The 15,803-nt window shown below is 41.4% G+C and overlaps 1 protein-coding gene across 1 annotated transcript in view; it reads left to right on the top strand.

Annotated features, from left to right (window-relative positions):
• Positions 1-7,995: 7,995 nt before the first annotated feature.
• Positions 7,996-15,803, top strand: part of LOC311191151 (melanopsin-like) — a gene marked incomplete at both ends in the record, with an annotated part of 28,730 nt that continues 20,922 nt past the window's right edge. The window contains one exon of the mRNA XM_084263250.1: positions 7,996-8,142. Coding sequence (XP_084119376.1) covers positions 7,996-8,142 — 147 coding nt within the window. The remainder of the gene's footprint in view (positions 8,143-15,803) is intronic.

The following is a 15,803-nucleotide window of genomic DNA, read 5'->3' on the forward strand; positions in this document are numbered from 1 at the left end:
AAGGGGGATGCTGAAACCAATTCTGTTGAAAATACTGTCAATACATTGAAGAAAAAATAGGGATGTAACTATAGGTGTTTTTGTGATGTATTTCTGGCGAGGGTGCAAGAGAAAGTGCCTCTCAAAGAGTATCCCTGCTATCAGATCCCTGCTCTTTTCATCATGATTCAGCACGTCCGCAGAGCTCAGCTTTACAAACATGATACCAACCAAGATGCTGTGAGGTAAGAAATTCCTGTGCCCCATTGAGTACTGTTTAGTCTATTTTCTGTGGTTACTTATGGATCTCCAGGTAAGGCGATGCTTGAATGTCAAGTCATATGCTGTGGATGAAGTTCCAGTAACTGCAGGGTGAGTTTCTGGGAAGTGACCATGTTTTATTACCCAATCCCAGTTCCTTGACAACCCTGCAAGAAGGCCAGCTGCGGGTTTAGGCTTGTGGCTGCTCATATGTACAGCAGGGCCCTAACCTAGCCTTAGAGGTTCCTGAGCCATGGGGATGGAGCACAGGGCATGTGAGGAGAAAGCAAGAGCTGCGCTTGACCAGCCAGGAGAGGTGGAGGGGCTGGGGGGTGGAGGCAGCGAGTGCTTTCAGCCACCTGAAGGGGAGTTATAGGGAAGGCAGAGCAAGGCTCCTCGCAGCAAAAGCATAAGAGGCCACCGGTGCCAGTGGCTGCAAGGGAAACCTGAGACACTGCCCTCCATTCCTGGCTGCCCATACTGCCTGCTCAGGACCACGGGGAGCAGGTATGGGGCAGGCAGGACCCCGGGGCACCAACCATCTGAGGATACCCAGACTTGGGATGCTCTCAGGGGCTTCGAATGCTCCTGCACTGGGGTAGCTGGCTGGAATGCCCCGGGAAAGGAGCTCCTCCCAGCATCCATCCTTATTAAAAAAAGAGAAGGAAAAAAAAAAGCCAAAACAAAACATAAAGTGTGGTATTTGGTTTTGTTTTGGGTTTTTTTGAGTCATATTTTTGCACTTGAAACAGCCATGGTGGGGTCAGTCAGGCTGAATAATGGGATCGGTGGTTTGCTGGGGGCTAGCGCTGTGGTTCAATATACTCCCGGAGCTGTCAGGCTGGGAACGGAGGAGGGCTTGCTTGTGAGTGGCTTTTTAAACCCTGGGATTTCAGCTGCTCCTCGGGATGAGTCGCAGCTCAGCAGTCCTGCACGGAACAGATGTGTGGAGCGAAGGGAGATGCTTTCGGCTGAACCCGAAAAGTACGTGCCTGCAGGAAGGCTTTGGAAAGTGGGAGCTGGGCAGGGAGAAGGGAAGGGAGCTTTTATCTTCTGCTTTGTTTTCTAATGAACAAATTAATTAAATGAATTGCTGCTTCTTTAAAAGGAAAAGATCTCTAATTGAAGTTGATGATGTAATGAATTTTGGTTTGTATTTTTTGTGCAGCTGACCAAGCTCTGCCGAAAGGGAAATGTATATTTTGTGTGCTGTTTTGTTTAGATTTTTCAGGATGGATTTGGAGTTTTGGCTCATAGGAGAACCCCGGCTATGCAGGGGAGGACACAGCAGGTGATTGCTTATGGTAGTACTTGTTGCGTCACGACGATCTAAGTTGATTAAAGCATATTGTGATTTGGTTATTAATAGCAGGAAAATTTCAATGAAAAAGGAAATATAAATGAAGTCCTAAAGCAGATTTCAGAGTTGTTATCCTCTTGTGGAGCTGATTAATGTAAAGTGACCTAAATGAAATGCTGCAGGGAAGGTTTGTCAATCGTTTGTATGTTTAGCTAGGATTATCTGAAAACATTCATAAAGAAAAGAGGATTTTCTTGTGCATTACAAACTAGATATGATGATTTGGGGCAGAACACTGAGATGGTCAGCAAACTAAATATGACAAATTTGTGTACCCCTGTCCTCAGACTCCCATCCCTGTTATATCTCAGACCTTTTACTATTATAATCTTTTATATAGATTTCAGGAAAGATGATTTCCTCCTAAATCTTTGACAATTTGCCTGCACTTAATTTCATTAGCCAGCCCAGGCCTGGCATTCAAAGAGGTCTAGCAATACTTGATGCATTTTTGTAGTTTTAAGAGAAAACATTGTGGGGAGTGGTGTTGAGAGAAACTCCAGCTTGGCAGGGAAGTTGTGGATGTAATCTCATTGCAACAGGTTGTTATCCTGGAATAAATCAGAAAGAAAAAAAGTTGTGCAAGCTTTTCATAGACTCTTAAGTTAGGTAATAAGTGGCAAGTTTACTTGACAGTAAAGGATTCAAGCACAGGAATTTGAGTGTGCAACTGGTAACTCCAAAATATTCAAATGCATTGAGTGCATTCTGGCACCATTGGAGGTCTTAAGGTCTAATTAATTTTGTCTTTTTAATCACATCTTTATTGTGGTGGGTGTGAGGATTACTTTTGCTTTTAAACTTTCTCTAAAGTTTCTCTGTTTTGTTCCTTGACATTATGTATTGACCACATTTTGAATTAGTTCAGATTATGCATTGCTTTCTCTTGCCATAAATTTAGCTGTACAAAAACATGTGTATGTACCAATACACCTCAGTATATTGACCAAGTTATTTAAAATTGATTTTTTTTTCACTGTGTGACTGTCTTCAAAAGTTTTAAGGAAATCCCCCAGGATTTCCTGTACTTCCAGTGTGCTGGTGTGTTAGCCTGCAGAGAGAATGTGACTCCTGAAGATGGTCTGCATAATCCAGCAGCCCTTGGCCAAGCAGAGATTCATTCACTGCACATACCAGATTGGGCCCAGAATAGAAACATGTGTTTGCATATTGTTACAGATGACTAAATGTGGCTGATAACATTCTCAAACCACCACAGCGTGACAAAGCAATGTTACTGGATGAGATGATTCAGCCTTTGGTATCAATGTACCCAAGGGTTTCTCAGAGTTATGCAAACTTAACAAGAAAACATGGAGTTGCGAGACATGGCAGCTACAATACATGCCAAGCTTTCTGAACACTGAAAAGTAGGAAATCTTAGTGCACTGGTCTAAGGGAATCGAAGGAGTTACTCATAATGCAGCTGAGAGGCAACCACCAGGCTGACTTGCACAAAGTGATTGTACTATAGCAAAGCACACATAAGTATGGCCTCTAGTCACATTCTATAAATGGTTTGATGAGGACAGTCACCCTAAGAGACATCAAAATAAAAAGATGTTCAAACTAAACATGCAGCTTTGGCAGATGCTGGGACTTGACAACATGCTTAGCAAGCAGGTAACTAACCAGTCAGAAATGCTAGGTACTGAATGGTAGCCAATAGTTCAACGTGCAAGGAGATGTATGCAGAATGTATGACATGCATCAAGTATGCAGACTTGGGCTGTTGTGCAGATGGATCACTAGATATGCCTCTGGGGCAGCCCGTTGCAGTGAGGTCTGAGCCTGGAGTCACCATCTCTCTGCTGAGAGCAGACCCAGGAAAGGGTCACACACCTGCTCTGTGTGACACCATTTGCAAAGTTGAACACACCTCAGTTGAATGCGCAATAAACAGGCAGATGGGCTTTTCTGATGCCTGCATTGCAGAGCAGTATGAGAGTTTAATGGAGGATGCAGACCAGAAGACTTGAATGCCAGGTGGGGATATATGCCTGATGCACATGGAAGTTTATTGACTGCCGTCAGTCAGCACAGCTGTGCTGCCAGTGAAATGACAGGGTAGATGGAGCCAGACTCACCTGACGTGGATGATGATACCACTTCATTTAAACAGCTAAGTTAATTTAGGGCTAGCAGAATTGCAGGAGTATGCTTTCTTTGAGTCAGCAATGCCTGAAAAAGGGGTTGATCTCAGGTGAGAAGGGTATTTATTTGGGTTTTTTTTTAGTTATAAAAAGGACAAAGTACTTCTATTGAACTTTCTATAAACAATACTTTTATATACCTGATCTCTTTTGCTACAATTTCTATACTGAAACTCATGCTAATATTGAGTTACTATACTTAACTAAATCTTCAGTGTGGTAGAGAGAGGGTGAATGTGGCTTAGAAACATGCAGTGATGGCATCGCCATGCCCTCCTTCCACAACTCTGAAGTAGACCATTGCACAGAAGATATGCCTTAGCAAATGAAGATTGGCGGTGACATCAAGAGCACCAAGGAGCCCCTGGATTAATGTCGGTGCTTTGGAAAATTCTAGTGGCCTTGCTGCAGGTAATTGCCAGTCCTAAAGCAGCTGGTGAGGGAAGGCAGGTTGTCTCAAATGCTAGAGGGCAGGCTGCAAGATCTGTGGTATTTGCAGTCCCTCCTCAACAGTGCATGAGGTAGCAGCCTGATGGTGTCCTGGATAGTGCTTTAAGACCCTTAGGTATTCCGTTTGTAACATAATTATTTTGTGTTCAGCCATAATATTTGTACAAGTGCTGTGAAATTGCTGTTTGGCTCTGTTATTAGCTCAGCATTTACTGTTTGACCGCAGCAAGACTAACAGCAACGAGCTACTGTTGAAGTTCAGTACAAGTTTGTAATTAACAGTAACTACTAGTTTTCAATGGACTTTTTCCTTGTGGGGAAATCTTTAATGAGTATGTCTCACCCTCACAGCTGTTGGGAGTAGACTGTCCCTTTACCCATTATTTCCATGGAGAGATGTTCTTTAGTGTGATGCTTTTATGGACTCTGTGGACTGAGAAAGGAGCAGTGTGGGCTTAAATCTACTATGAACATGACTTGAGACATACACAATGCTTTGTTAGACTTTTTTTTTTTTTTTGGTTTGTGAGGCTCACTGTGCATATTACTTTGCTGGCTTACTTATATGCTTTTTGAAAATGAAGGTTCAGAAGGAGCTAGCTTTTGTTTAGTGTGTCTATGAGCTAAGGCTTTCTGACTTGGTGCAGTAAAACCAGATTTGAACCTAACCAGCTTGTGGGCTTGTTTTTGTAAAATGTCACTTTCTTTTTAACTCAGAAAAGGAAGTTCCCTTGTACTGAGATTTTCTCTTCTGGTTATTCATTGTGGTTCCAAGCTGATGTTCTGGAGATAATTGTAAGGGTGAGAGTAAGATTCTAATATAGATGTGCTAAAGTTTATGTTTCCTTTTGTGGAGTCCTAAAAAGTGGTTTGCAGAATTAAAGCAAGAGACCACGTTAAAACAACTACATCATCCCTATTTTCAGTGTGTGGCACATGACAGTGGTGAGGTAATGGATGAAGATCCTTCACTGCTTTAATAGATCTGTTTTGATGTTTTTCTAGATCTGACTAAAGGCACTTGCTATTGCATGAGATATTGTTTCTTCCTCCAAGATGAGCACTGCCAAGAGATAATTAAGTTTTCCAAGAGATACTGAAATTACATTTCATATACACATGTATTCCCATCAAATGTTTAAAAGCATGCTCTGTTATTTTATTATTTTAGAAATCTGGGAGTCTTTTGATTGCTGTAATTTCTATCCAATTATGCCCATATTACAGTTCCTTATCAGAGTGACACTGCTGCTTCAGTCTTCCTCTGAAATATGTTCTTGGTACCACAGTAAATTGCTAATCATAAATGGAGTCACCCGTTTCACTTGTTCATTGGACATTGATCTGTTCTGTTAACAATGCTAAATCCACAAGGAATTCATAAGTGGTTCACCATCTCGTAACTAGAAAAGCAATGATCTACTTTCTAGGTAAGAATTGGTTAAGAGAGGTTATGCTACTGTCAAATGCTTTTGCTTGGCAATAAAGATTTGCCTTTCACTGCAGAGATGGGTTATCTTGAATACATCTCACCTGATAGTTTCCTTCTCTTCCTGGTCATCTCTATTATCTGTGGTAGCTGGGTGCTTTATTCTAAACCAAGTATTTAGGGATTCTACTGGGAATCTATTAGACTGAAATACATCAGCCATTGGACTAAAGAGCGATCTCTAAAATTAATCATAAAATGGTCAAAGGCAGATTTTCATGATACTTGGACATCTAACAATGTAAACGCCAAGGAGTATATTCAGTAACACAGGAGAAGAGTATAGGCGCATTGCCACCAGTGCAATCAATAGATAGATGTGAAGTGCCTAAAACCCTCTGGAAATCTGTCTTTTCATGCAGGACACAAAGCCACAGTAAGAGAAATCATTAGAAAGAAGTGGAGCAGACCTCTTACCACAGAAATGTGGTCCTGGTACAGATCAATCTGTCAAAGTTAGTCTGCAGTGCTGGGGTGCAAATATATGTGCAGGTTCATTTGGTTTTTATTGTCTGTCCTCAGTCCCTTGTGAAAGTAAAAGAAGCTAGCTAAGAAGATTTTGAGTTTAAAGCAGACCTGTCCTCCTCAAGTAACCGAAATAACATAGCATCTTACTTATGGCTGAAACCTGTATTTTTAAACTGGATATTTGGAAGGTTTTTGTTTTTGCAATCATGTAATATTTTAGGTTGGAAGGTTGGTCATCAAGCCCCACCTTCCACTCTAACTTCAACACTTTTAAATTCTCTGTGGCTGAAGGTCGTGCAGCCTCTCTGGGCCCCTGTTTCTGTGCTTCACCAATCTCACTGAAAACTTTGCCCAAAGCGACTTGTGCCTGTTACTTCTTGTGCATCCACTGTGCATCTGTGGGGAGTCTGGCTCTGCCTTCTGCACATCCCCCCCCTTCCATGCATAGAGGAATATTAAACAGTGGATATTACATGGGAATAATCCTCAGTTTACAGTGACTAGACATTTCTTTGTTCTAAATGGAAACTGGATGCTAAGAATTCATATTAATACCACGTATCTCCTTGAAGTTCACTGACTGAGAATGTGCACTTGCTCTATTCCCCATTTTCTTGCCGTAAAAGCATCAGTTGCTAGACACTGTAAGGTGAAATGTAACAGGAGTTGGTGGGTCTGTGATCTGATTGCTTCTAGTGGTTTTTGTATTCCTAAATGTACGTGATGAACTGAGGCAAATGGCATCAAGAAGCTCTGGGGGGTTACTTTCAATTGCCCTTCACCCCCACCCTACCATCCAAGACCATTTCTTGTTGAAATATGGAAATTATTCTAGTTGATAAAGAACGCCTCTGTTTTCAGACCTTCAGTTAAGAATGTTTCCTGCAGAAGAAAAATCAGTTTATAAATAGGGAAATGTAGAGTGAGAGATGAATTATTTGTGAAAACAGCAGTTCTTTACGCTCAGCTAGTAAAAACTGTAAATAAATCTTCAGTGAAATGTTGTTAATAGAGGGAGTTTATTTCTACTATTACCACTGAGATTCCTTCATCATCCACTACACTTCATCATAGGTGACAGAATTTAAAAAATATAGAGCAGAGAAGCCAGCAAGAATGGAATTACCACACTGATTAAAAATATTAGCTATATATATATATTTAAAAGGAGCATTTGAAAGACTACATAGGATTAGTGCAAGTTATTTACATCTTGCCTTGACTGGTTTATTGGGATGTGTTTTCATTTTCTAATCACCCTTTGAAAAGCTGATGTCAGTTCTTGATTTTTCTTTTCAGAAACCTTAAAAACAAGCATGTTTTCATGGGATCTATTTAAATGCAGAGCCCACTTTTCAGAACAGTGCCATGAAAAGATTATTTATGTCTAGACGAGGTGCATGAAGCCAGAGGTGGCTGGTGAAGGATTCACTCTGGTATCAACAGTAAGGAAGAAAATATATTTTTTTTTCTAAAATAAAATACAAAGGTTTAGCTGTCCAGAAGCTGGAGCATATGTTCAAGCTCTATGAAACCTGAGGGAAGGGTGTTATGTCCACTGGCAGAGATCATAATTTCAAAATGTGGTGCCAACATTTTTGGAAAGGCAAAAATTTTTCTTCATGTGTTCCTGTTAAAGCCAGTAACATGTGAGCATCACCAGGCAGTTGTGTTGCTGCTGCTTGTCCTAAAGCAGGAGCAGATAGGAACTCGGTCAGGGCAGGGTGTGGATGCTACAGCACTGCGCTGCTGCCAGCAAATTGTGGCATCCCATGAAATCGCTTTTGATGTGTGGTGGGAAAGCTGAAACAGGAGCATCCCCATTAGAGGTATCCATGGCTGGTGAAATGGGGACAGCTGTCACCTGGAAGCCTGGGATGAGTAAAATGGACCAGGATGAGCTACAGGAGCTCAAGGGAGATGGAGAGAGGAAGACCAGCTCAGGTGAGGAGCACATGATATGCCCAAGGGTTACAGTGCTTGTGAGTTCAGGGCACCATTGCCACTCAGTGGAAAATGCAGAATGAAGGGATTTTTTGGTTTTAGGTGATCTTCGTGTCATCATTAAAGAGTTGCAGTTAGCAGTAAGATGCACAGAGGGAGAAAAATAACCTATGTATGTATGCTGCATAATGCATGAGAAAATAAAAACTTAAATATTTTTTGTATAGTATAAATTATTTCTCCCCAAAGGCTGTAAGACTTTTTATATTGAAGGAAATAACCCTGTATCATGTTTGGACTACACAGGTTTTTCTTGAACACCTTCTAAAAATAAATATCCTGAGATGTCCGCCTACTGCTTTGCTGTTTCACTATGCTAGCAATTATCTGTTCCCTCATAACAAAACAAATATGCATTGAACCGTGGTGGTCCAGATAATTTTGATGCAGTGTTAGCATTGATTAGATTTGTTCAGCGTGCTGCCTGCCTAGGCGTGCATAGCTGGAGGTGTAATTTGGGGTGCTTTTGTTCATAGCATCACATAATTCTAGAAGGCATTTATGGCCAAGGGAATGATACTGTGAGTGTCCCAGGGGTCACATTAAGGAACTGGCTCTGCTGGTGTCTGAGCCTGTGAGAGGTGAGAAGGGGAAGATGGACTGAGCCCCTGACTCTGGTAGCTGGCATTTATTCGCTTTTTTTTCCAAAACACTGAAGTTTTGTGCTCTTAGGTTAGATTTGGATGTTGTGAAGAGCTGGCTAATGCTAAAGCATGTGACTGGTGTCTTGCTTTAAGACTTTTCTGTCTTGGGGTGGGGGGGAAGCCAACCATCAACTCAAGATCTGATTATAGTAACTCAAATTAAGGCAGGGAAAAAAATGTACTACTTTCTCACAAAGACAAGGGAGCAAGTAACACAGTGTTCCTCCCAAGGCCATTTCGTGCAGGCACACTCATCCGAATAACTTGCAAGACTTTGAGTAAGCTGTCACGTTTGCCACCCCCTGCCCAAGTGGTATAGATAGCGCTGGAGCTGGAACACAAGCAAGCCCTTTTTTTTTTTCAGCTGGGATGATTTTCTTGTTGTTGGTTTGGTCTGATTTGTACTCAGAGATGCAAACCCGTCTTTTACTGCAGATTTCAGCGGTGTGGCTTGAGACGTACATAGAAAACAACATCCATGTGCTTTCCAGAATGGACTTTATATTTTAAAGTTCTGTTTGTCAGTCTCCAAAGAGATGAAAATATGCCCCCAGATAACTTTGTGTTGAGTAGATGGATATTAAAACTTTATTTATTTTCACTTTTATTGTTTCCTTCTGACTGCTCTATTAGTCTCATGTGAATTATTTTTACATCATGTCTTATTAATTTGCCTGGCTTGTTGATTACCTAACTGGTTTATTCTCATAACATTGAGAACTTGATTAGGTTTTGATGGTTTTCTCTTTGGGGTTTTTTTTTAATTTTTTTTTTTTATCCCCCAAACTATGTGTCATTGATTGCTTGCAAGTATGAGAATTTTAAGCATGGATACCAAGCACCTGAAAGAAAATTGTCAAGGTGGGGCCTGTGCTAAACATGAAGTCTTAAGGACATATAGAATCATAGAATGGTCTGGGTTGGAAGGGACCCCAAGGATCTTAGAGCTCCAACCCCCCTGCCACAGGCAGGGACACCAACCTCCAGGCCTGGATCTACACAAGGCTGCCCAGGGCCCCATCCAACCTGGCCTTGAACACCTCCAGGGACGGGGAATCCACTACTCCTCTGGGCAGCCTGTTCCAGCACCTCACCACTCTTTCTGTAAAAAACTTCCCCCTAATATCTAACCTAAACCTTTCCTCCTTTAGCTTTAGTCCATTCCCCCTTGTCCTGCCATTACCTGCTCTTTTAAAAAGTTGAATCCCCTCCTGCTTATAAGCTCCCTTCAGGTACTGGAAGGCTGCAATGAGGTCCCCCCGCAGCCTTCTCTTCTCCAGGCTGAAAAGCGAGAATCATACCCCTAGACCAACGAGCCGCCCAAATGAGTCTTCAAGTCAAATATCAAATGGCTTTTATTAAAAAAAACCTGTCTGTCCAATTCTGTAACAGCCCTGAAGCACTTGCTGGAGTGGAATTATTTAGGTATTTATTTCATTACAGAAAAAATTATCAGGGTTTTTCAGCAAACTTTCAAGCTCAGTCTGGTTAAATACCCACCCGTATCTGGAGCAAGTGCCTGACTTTGGTATCCAGCTGCCTGTGTTATTTGTTATACACAGCACTGGCAATTCCTGTTCTTGTCACTTTGGGATGAACAGCATCAAATTCACAGCTGAATTTGCCGAACCAATTGTCGTCTTGATTAAATGCACACTATAAATACGTGCTTGAGTGCTGCTGGCTTTGGCATGTGAACTGATTGGAACGAGCTGTGTAAGAAGAGTGTCGCCCGGAGACTGATAAGAAAAGTAACTTTTCCACAAGAGGATGATTGCAGTTTGACTTGACTTTTCAAGGACTGAATTAATCTGTACTTACTGTGTGGTGTTGTAATGTGGTAGGGTTAACCAGTGCAAATGAAGTTGTTGGTTTGATTTTTTTTGTTTTGTTTGGTTGGGTTTATTTTAATATCCAAAGGTATTAATAATATCTTCTGTCAGTATTCATTTTAGGTACATCATATTTTGGAAATAAAAAAATCTGGCCAACACTCACTACCATAGTTGCCCCATAGCAACGGTCTTTTGTTTGTTGATTCAAGAGTTTGTATGCACAGAATATTCACTAAGCTCCCAATTTTGTTATTATTTCAAACCAGATTGTGCTTCACACTAAAATCACCTCATACATTGACTGTCAGTGCAATTACAAGGAACTTGGCAAGTATTACCTGGTAACTGCTTCACAACCATCTTCAGACTGGCACACGTGGACTGCCTCTATCTCATTATACCTAAATATTGTTTATTATTTTCCTTTAAGATTTCCAGGCATGGCTGTGTAGACTTACGTTTTTGTTATGGTAAAATCCAACATCTTTTTTTGTGAATTCACGTAGTGGGTCAGCACAGGGATACTGTGATGCTGTTAATTCACTCTCGTTATGCGCATTAATCCCCCATGTAAGTAAGCCCTTACTTAAGCTCATTTCAATGTAAATCATTTCCACAAGATGAGCTTGCATCCGTGACCAAAATCAGAGCATAAATAAGGTTTTATATACTCCTATATCCACCTAATGCCAATCATACCACCATTTCTGAATTGAATCCATTATTTTCTATCCCTACCCATTGAACAGGACCTGCCCTTGACCTCTATTTTTAACCACAATTTTTTGTCCTCTGTGTTGCATGTTTCTATTAATGTCACCAGCAGAAACAGATGGGTCTAATTATTTGAACATTATTTTATCACTAAAGATCAAATTACAAAGGCTTTCCTAGAATAACTTTCCTCCTCCGTTAAGTTTTCTGCCTTCATTTTGGGAGAAATGGACCATGTTTGGTTTTTTACCCAGTGTCTGCTTCCTTTCCTGGCTAGTTGAGGGATAGCTGTTAATTGTTTATCCTCCGTTTGCCTGCAGTTAGTTAAGCTGCCGGGAAAGACCTCTGAGCAGCCATGCAGGTGACAGCATTTTGACGTTGTGGTAGCATGACATATAAATGTAAGGACAAATCATAATTTATGTGAGTTGGCAAGTCCAACATCTCTGAGTCAAAGTGCAAGTGGTTATAGTGTTAGTTAGGAGGAGACAGACTAAGTGAGTACAGGGTAGGCAAGTATGCCAGAAGCTGACCCCAGCACAACTGCTGGCATCTTCACAGGCTGCTTGTTTACATTCATATTTTTGAGTGAAGCAATGAGGTCCCTCTGGAGGATGTCTTTAAAACCTTTGCTTAGGAAACTAATGTGCCTGCAGCAAAGTGCTTGGGATTCTGGCCCAGGAGCACAGATGGGTGGTGGCCAGGCCAACCTGGGGGAAAAATGGACAGGTGACTACATCTCATATGAGCCCTCAAAAACTCACTTCTCCCATTATGAATTTAACATCAGTTTAATAAAATGTAATGCCTACCTTTATTATCCCTGTCTTATATCACATCATTAAAGAGAAGGAGCCAGGTTGTGGCTTGTACAGAGCAGGCTTTTCATTCCACACTGAGCAGCCATAACACATTTAGGGAGACAGATGTGCTGAATCCGGGACAGCTGTGCATCACCATGGCAGCATGAAGCAGCTGGAGCATCATGGCATGTCTTTTAACTTTGTACTTTTTCTGATGGCATTCTCAGGGGCTCTAAGTTCACTGTTAATGCAATGAAAGTAAATAGCCAAAAGTATAAATGCATAGTGTATTCTAGCAGTTAGAGAGTCATGGCATGAAGTGGATACAAAATCCATGCTTTGCTAAGCCTAAAAGGGCAGGAGCGTTCCTCTAATGCAAATTGATATTTTTTTTCTGGTTCATACCACCTTCATTGACTGTATATCATTTTGGTGGTAAAAGAAGCTAATACAGACAAACTGAACCCAGGACACCTGGTAAGCCAGTGACTCTACCTAATGCAACCTGCTGTACTTAACTTCTGTCCTGGTTACAGTGTCACTTGCAAAGATTTGGAATACTTATTTGGGTTTTGAGTTGGAAGGAGTCACAGCAACTTGGAATGTTCTTCTGTAGTTTAGTTTTATTCTTATAACTGAGAAGAAACTAAAAATATCTGAAAAATGCAGAGTGGTAACAGCTTTTGAGGCTATCAGCAAAACCAGCTTCTCATTACAGCACATCACTAGGCTTCCGAATTTTCTTTCATTTTTCTCATGCTGCATGTCCTCATGCAGTAAAATATTTACATTGGCATATATGCAGTTTGTTCCTCAAAATTACCAAAAAGGCCAGTTTCTCAGAGGTGATATTGTAGGAAAAGAGAAAAAGCTTAAATTCTGGGAATATCTTAAAGCCTTGATGATACTAATCATTTGTCTCCAGTTGGGTATTATTCTCTACTGCAAAAGGGTCTGTATTAAAAAGGCAGAATTCATTCAACAAAGTGGATTTAAAATCAACCTTGAGAGTATTTAAATCTTTATTCTTAGCGTTTTCTACTGTAAAATTATGCCAAATTAGAGAAAATTATGTGACTAAAATGAGGTATAAATTATCTTTGAGTTGCATAATTTGTTCTTGTTTAGCCTGTTTCATTTAGAAAATCCCACTAGTTTAATGAAATTATGTTTTATCAAAATTGAGTTTTTCTGTATATATATATACACACACACATAGAAATGCACATTTATCTTCTTAGATGCAAATTACAGTGTTATAAATGAGTATCTGTCTTTATCAGCATGCCACATTTCATACAGTTGGATGCTTGCCATGTCCTGCTGTCTCGGTAACACCACCAGAGTGAATAAGTACCCATCTTTTCAGGTCTTGAAGTTGCTTTTACTGCTATTAACATCACAGTAAAATTGTCTATGGTATTTTATGAACTCCTCTGAAAGCAAGATCTTTTCTCCAAAGCCTTGTGTAATCTAACCATCCCCTCACTTTAGTTTCTCGCTGAGATTGCAGGTTCTGTGTAATGCTCAGTATTTATTGCCTTCCAAATTTCACTCTGTACCATCAATAGTTTATATTTCATCCAATATTGCCAACAAACTGTAATATCAGTTTGCATGTATTGCATGATACATTTTTCAGCTTTTGCCACAGCTCACCACCCGTAACTGTATAAACAAGGCCAATGTACCCACGTGGGTTTCTCTTCAGTGGAGAGATAAGGTGAAGCACCTTTGGATGTGAAATTCATAGTCTGTTTCTCAAATTACTTTCTGCAACAGTGAGTTCCCGTATGATAAAGTACAGCATAATGCATAAAAGAGGCAAGTACTACTTGTCCTGAATTGCATCTATATCACACTCCTCTATATAGTAGCCTACTATGTAGGGGTAAATCTTGAGTGTGACTAACAGATAAGCTGGACAGGAAGAAAACAAAAGATCCTTTTCCTTTCTCCCCAGTTTAGCCTCTTTGGTGTGCATTGCCAGAAATGAGACAGGGTTCCAATTTAGTGCATGCATACTGCTAAGAAGATTAGGTTTGAGGGAAGAGGAAAGGAGTTCATCATGGTTAATTTGAGTGCCCGGGCAGCAGCAGTCTGAAGGTACGGTGCTGTCTCACGACCACGGTTGCGTTTCCTTGCTGGGCCACCTCCCCGTGTGCTGCCTGCTTTTGTGCTATCTCCCACGCCGCCTTCAAGGGAAAATGCTGCATGGGGTGATGTTTCTCCTTGTCGCCTAATCACTGGGAACAGCAGTGACAGCCTCCTGGTGCAGCCAGCACCAGCAGACGCTCCCTTTCATTTCTTTCTACTTCTACAGTGATATTATCTTTGGTGAAGTGTCACGTTGGCAGTCATCATCTTATTATGGCTGCAGTCTGTTAGACCACCGGGAAGGCTTGAAAGCAGCTTTCAGCTCTGACATCACAGCTTTTGTGCCATCTACAGTATTGCTTCCGCTCCAGGAGTTTTCCTGTTACCATTTCTGCTCCAGACCCACCAATCTGTGGATGCTCAGGGCATGCGATGCATCTCACTGGGTGCTCCTTATTGCCAAATGCAGCCTGCTCTGGGAAAGTACCCCAGTGGGATTGTGCCGTTAGGTGGATAACACCCATGGCTGGAACTGTGGTACAAGGAAAGAGCTGCAGTGCCTGCGTGTGTAGAGGAGCCAGGAATGACAGAGGGCAGAAAGGAGAAGCAGCAGTGTGGAAGATTAGGAGCTAGCAGTGAGGGGAAAAAAAAGCCTGTTCTCACCATTTTCAAATGGGTACTAAAACACTGCCAGTGGGGTGATAATTATAATTTTGAACTTCCATCACCCAGCTCCTCTCCCACAGGCCAAGGTCAGCCTTGTCCTATATGCCACACATTGCTGAGCTGCACAGTGGTGAAGCATGGTGTTGTGGAGCAGGTCCTCAGCTGTGACAAGGTGCCATACCTTTGGCTAAACAATCGGGATCTGACTGCATATGTGAGTACTCTGTGTGGCTTAGCTGCTTCTGACTCCGTAAATAAGGATCTCCAGTAGGCGCTTTGGACTCTTCTCATCGGTAACACTAATGAGAGCTGAGTGGATTAGCTGTAGGCTACCCTGCTGCTGAATTTAGCTGGTGATAAATCTGAATTTGTTTTTTAAAAATACAGAGAGAGTTGGTGGGGTTTTATTCGTGTGCTGGAAAGAAAGGGCAGTGAATGAGGTGTCAAGATTAATGCATTTCTGTTTTCCCAGGTGGTGTTATCCCTGCAATTTTACTTGTGGACTCCTATCTTTTCCATGGGAAATTCCTAGGTTTTGCAGCACTAAGTTAGTGGATAGAGAGCCTGGGGAGACCTGAGGGATATAATGTTAGTAAGTGTGGGATCTGGTACCGGTGCTCCTAATAAAGCCAAAGTGTGCCAGGCTATTCTTGGAAATAAGACTCTGCGAGTTTGCCGCTAGCACATCTTTGCCTTTTTCACATCATCGCAACTTCCTTCATGTTTTCCCAGTCTGTTTTCCCTGGTGGGTTTTTCTTTTTTCAATATAAATATCTAGTTAAAGTAATGAAGGTTACTCAAAAGAAACTTGATTGCAGAGGATGTGAAAAGAGCACGGAGGTGTGTATCTCATTTACATGAACTGCGGAAGTGAATGCTC

Source organism: Gallinula chloropus, assembly GCF_964237585.1.
Source record: "Gallinula chloropus genome assembly, chromosome: 4".
Classification (NCBI taxonomy): domain Eukaryota; kingdom Metazoa; phylum Chordata; class Aves; order Gruiformes; family Rallidae; genus Gallinula; species Gallinula chloropus.